Source organism: Phragmites australis, chromosome 18 (assembly GCF_958298935.1).
Source record: "Phragmites australis chromosome 18, lpPhrAust1.1, whole genome shotgun sequence".
NCBI classification, from domain to species: domain Eukaryota; kingdom Viridiplantae; phylum Streptophyta; class Magnoliopsida; order Poales; family Poaceae; genus Phragmites; species Phragmites australis.
Genome location: NC_084938.1, coordinates 17,097,529 through 17,102,658, shown reverse-complemented (window position 1 = coordinate 17,102,658; position 5,130 = coordinate 17,097,529). Strand labels below are relative to the sequence as shown.

The 5,130-nt window shown below is 49.6% G+C and overlaps 1 protein-coding gene across 1 annotated transcript; it reads left to right on the top strand.

The window, feature by feature from the left end:
* The first annotated feature begins 2,768 nt into the window (after window positions 1-2,768).
* Window positions 2,769-4,094, top strand: LOC133899765 (protein SRC2-like). Its single transcript, XM_062340826.1, has one exon. It carries the CDS (start codon window positions 3,058-3,060, stop codon window positions 3,883-3,885), a length of 828 nt encoding a protein of 275 aa, XP_062196810.1. The 5' UTR covers window positions 2,769-3,057; the 3' UTR covers window positions 3,886-4,094.
* The last annotated feature ends 1,036 nt before the right edge of the window (window positions 4,095-5,130 follow it).

Genomic DNA, 5,130 nt, shown 5'->3' with positions numbered 1-5,130 from the left:
AGACGCGGTTGACCTCGCCAAAAAGACTTTTCTTGCAAGCGAATATAGAACACAAGCAAGAATAGGTAGATGCAATCTGAATATTGCTAATTACCAATGAAGTACTCGAATTGGGGTTCAACAAACCAATAAATGGCGAAACTGTTTAAAATAGAATAATCTAAACTAAATATAAGCCTAAACTATGACGGCTACTGTATATATACAGGAGGGACGTGAGGAGGTCGACCTAGGGTTATGCAGCTGTGGAAAGAGGCGTGCACAACCTGGACTCCGATCCCGACACAATCACACGACCTAATAAGGTCCAAAACGATGGAGCAACACCTCATTTCTTTGACTCTGACTAAACTATAAGGAATATTTAGTCGAGTTCTTATCCATTGGAAAGGGCTTGTCGTAAGCTTTTTAAAATATCCAAGATCACCTAAAACGGACTTCATATGAGAGAGTTATGCCCATTTTACAGACATGTTGTCCTGTGACTCGACCACGACCATGACCTCGACCTCAGCCTCGAGTCCGAGTAGACTTGACCTTCGAGGGGTGACGTCTGAGTAAGGTTGTGGTACTTCTCTCACGTTCTTAAGCAATAAAATATCACAAGAATTCAGTAGTAATCCATTTAAGGAAGCATGAACAGTAAGGAGGGAGTTCACCTGGTGGTCTAATTATCGTGCACGTGCTATTGTAATTGGATCTTGTATGATTTGAGGATTATTGGCGGTATTGATTATATCCGAAGGAGCCATGGGCTCATCAACTTGGATTCTTCTCCACCTATGTCAAGCACCACCGTCACGCCACTTCAGGCTATCGGCGTTGCCACTTCAGGACGTTGGGTCCGTCATATCTTTAGTCCCTGTCCGCCACAATCTCATCGTCATAGTTGAAGTCTCTTCCGTGACTACACTTTGTCTACTCCGACAACCACATGCTACAATGGCATACCCCTTTTCGCCGCTCCGCGCACCGAACGTATGGTACTAGAAACATCGATGCGTACGTTTGTCCGCGATGCGTCCCCAGGTCTGGCAAACGAGAAAGAGCACCTCGTCCTGGATGGCCTCAATTGCATCGACCTCGGCATCTACATCTCCCTCAGTGATTGCCTCGATTGTGTCACTGTCATCTTCCCTGACGAATCCTTGCACCCTAGCTCTATGGCGCCTCTTTCTGCCCGTGGCTTCATGTGTGGCTACGCTGTCACGGCTATGTTGACAACGACATCCCCTCACATGGCTACCTTGACCACGGTCACCATGCCCTCGCTCTCGGCTATCTCGATATCGGCACAAAGGACTATCATCCATATGAGCAACTCGTTGGTTTCCACACCAATCTCAACGTCTGCAATGCCATAGCGCTCCAGTTATGACTACAAGATATCAGCTCGTCGGTTCCTCACCTTTGACTTCCTCTTTTAACCATTCGCGTCGCTTCCGCTACAACTACGTGGGATGTTAGAGTATGTTAACGTATCTTGTATTTGGTAGTTTTGGTAGTACAGGCGGAGAATATGACCTTTTGAACTTGCACGATCTATGGTGCCAGCAGTGTGATGCCCAGCTTGGTGGGGTTTGCAGTGTGTTTGTTCTCTTGATTGCTGATTAGCTGCATGCTCTATTTACAGGTGGCTGTCAGGCATAGAACGTGCAACTTACGCAGGCTCAATGTTTTCTGTCGATTACTCGTATAAGTTTTGTGGTGTTGATCTCGTCATAATAAGCAAATACTACCTAGCATTGTTGACCAGTGCAGTGTTAGACCAACCAGGCAGGATGGGTCCCTCTGCCTGGGAAACGTCTGAAACCTGCTTGACAATTCTGGTATGGTATGGCCCTTTCCGGCGTCGGTAGGTTCTAGCACACTCTAGCAGGGTTTGAGGATATTGTAGTGTATTAAACGTCTGTCTGTTTCAGTTGGAGATTTTAAAAAACAATTTATAAGAACTAGATTGTGAAAAACTGAATTGTAAAAAACTGGATTGTGAAAAGCTTTTAGATAGTAAAATAAACTTTCACAATTTATCAAAAGCTGAGAAAAATCAGCTTCTCATATTCCCACAATTCAACCAGCAGATTTTAAAAAGCTATAACCAAAAGCTATCTGTTTGTTTGAGCTGCGAATTGTAAAAGTCGAAAGCCACAATCTGAAGCTGAAACAAACATGCTCTAAGAAGTCTTATGATTTTGCTGGATTATTACCAGATCTTTTAAATGATAAATTTTGCTAAATTTGAGGCCCAATCAACTGAGGCACAATTTGCTTCAGATAGTCCTGCACGTCTGTACTGTACCAGATGAAAATTTGTCGAGATGACAACAGAAAAAAAAAGAGAGAAGCAAGCGAGATTTGGGCGAGGTAGCACTAGTGGGAGGTGCAAATGCAATTCGATCCATCCAAGGGTGGACGGACTGGTTTGTGTTGGGTGCAGACGCGTTCAAAGCGTGTGATGCCGGCCGCAGCATCATCCATCCAGTACTGTAGGAGCATCTCTTTTGAGGCAGTGGCAGCACCGAAAACGAAACTAATAGGTTGCTTTCACGGGAAACATGAACGCAATGAATAATCGCTGCCACCAATGCCTTCGTCAGTTACATGTGAGATGGCAAAAAAGTCAACAATAAACCTAACACAATGGAGAGTTGTAGTTTTAGAGTTCTTAACCCCTAAGAAAACAGATTATTCTTAGTTTTTAGAATTCTTAACCCCTAAGAAAACAGATTATTCTTAGTATTAGGAGGAGGAGGAAGAAGCTGACGCCAGTGCATTCAAAGGGCAACGGCGCCAGGAAGAAGAAACCGATGAACCAGTGAGAGGAGGACCAGCCAGTCAAGCCTTCAATTCATTTTTAGTAGTAACCGTCGCCAGGCTATGCACCGTCCATCCCAAGGCGCCGCCACCACTGATCACTCTCGCCGACATGTGGACCCCGCCCCAGCTCTCCATCCCCTATTTATACCTCCCTTGCCAACAACAGAGCAGAGGAGTGAGCAGAGCAAGGCACTCGCCGCCACTTAGCCAAGGGTCCAGAAGCATCTAGAAGCTAGGAGGATGGGCTCCCGCTATGAGGTGGAGGTGACGGTGGGTTCGGCGCGCGACCTCAAGAACGTCAACTGGCGCAACGGCGACCTGAAGCCGTACGCCGTCGTCTGGGTTGACGACGGACCCAAGGTCTCCACCCGCGTCGACATCGACAACGCCGAGAACCCCGCCTGGGACGAGAAGCTCGTCGTCCCGCTCCCGCCCTCCACCACCCGCCTCGAGGACGCCGTGCTCTACATCGACGTCGTCCACGCCAACGCCGCCGAAGGGGTCAAGCCGCTCGTGGGATCCGCGCGCCTCCCGCTCCGCGACGTCCTCGACGACGCCGGCCTCGGGGGCAAAGCCTCGCGCACGCTCCGCCTCAAGCGGCCCTCGGGGCGCCCGCAGGGACGGCTGGACGTCCGCGTCGCCGTGCGGGAGGCCGCGCGGTACTACGAACCCAACCCGTACCCGGCGCCCTACGGCAACCCCGCCACTGGCGGAACACGCGACGCCTACTACGCGACCCCGCCGCCTGTCGGGTACCCTGCTGCTGCTGCGGGCGCCGGCTACGCCTACGGAGGAGGCGCCCCGCCTCAGCCGGCGTACGGCGCTGCTCCTGCTCCCGTAGTGGCAGAGTACGGGGCAGCTGCACCGGCGGCGGGCGCGGCATCTAAGAAGAGTGGGAAGATGGGGATGGGGACGGGGCTGGCGGTGGGTGCGGCAGCGGGAGTGGTGGGCGGGCTGGCGCTGGCCGGAGGGGCAAGCTACCTGGAGAACAAGTTTGAGGACCGCGTCGCCGATAGGGTGGAGGAAGATTCCTACGGAGGCGGAGGGTACGACGACGACGAATACTAGAATTCTCGGCTCCGGAAGGCGGCAGCCGGCGTGGCATCGATGAACCCAGTGTGAGTCGGGATCCAAATAAGAGCGAGCGAGAAATTCATGTGAGAGAAGAAGAAGAATAAGAAATGATGTTGCTAATTCGACTGATTGCCTTGTGTAATTCTCAAGATTTGCGGTTGTTCTGTTTCTCGTCGTTATATTATATATGGTTGGTTCTGCAATCACTTGGTTTCGACTTGCTTAAGCTGAATTATTCAACCGTGGTACGAATTGAAGATGCGATGATACTATATAATCAACTGCACTGCACGGATAGATGCCATGCCGAATGATTATCGGATGATCAGTGCAAGTTGCAGAGCTAGAGAGCCAACGCAAATGGTGTCGCAGCTCCGTTTTCCACGTCTTTGCGCCTTTTCGACCTGGATCACGTCAGCGGCGCTCTACTTTCAAAACAAAGGAGGAGCGAGTATTACGCTAAGCTAGTACGTCATCAACGCCGTGCCCTGTACTGTGTAAGCCGAGCGCTGCGGCGGGACAAATTTTTACATTTTATCCATTCTTTTCCATCTTTTTTTAAAGGTACATGTACACAACTCATACACATCCTACTCAAGTCACATGCGTAGCCGTGTGCGTCCCTTACCCACGTTAGAGATAGATTATAGTACTCTAGATCCTTAATGCGTGGAAAACATGCAGTGCCCAGGATTTAGTTCCGAGGATGAACGCTCCTGAGATCTAATTCCAGACGGCATGCGGGCAACCTTGCGAGCTGTTTGCTATGATTTATGTTCTCTGGTGTAGGTTGGTTTGATGGGCGACCCATCTAGCTAGCGTGTTGGCGCCAAGGTCCTGGGTTGAGTGGGAGGGGAAAGCAGGCCGGATCCGCAGGAAGGCTGGATCGCGATTCGGACGATCGGAAGGAATAATTTACTGGAGGGACGAAGCGGGGGCCTTGTATGCTGCTGGACCTTTATTTCGCCTGGGCCGGCCTATTGGTGACGCATCAGTGATCCGTCGCAGCTAAAGAAAGCCCAGCCGACAAGTCCAGAACCTCTGTTTCTACAACGAAAAAGCAACAAAGCCTTTATCTTGCTCGTTAAACCTATCATCAGCAAAGCCTTTATTACTCTGGATAAACAGAGGTTCTGGAGCTGGCTTGGTAATTTAGGCCTTGTTTATTTCAACTAAAATTTTAGATTGTGATTAATAATTTGCAAGTTGAAATAAACATATTCTTATCCTAATCTAGCT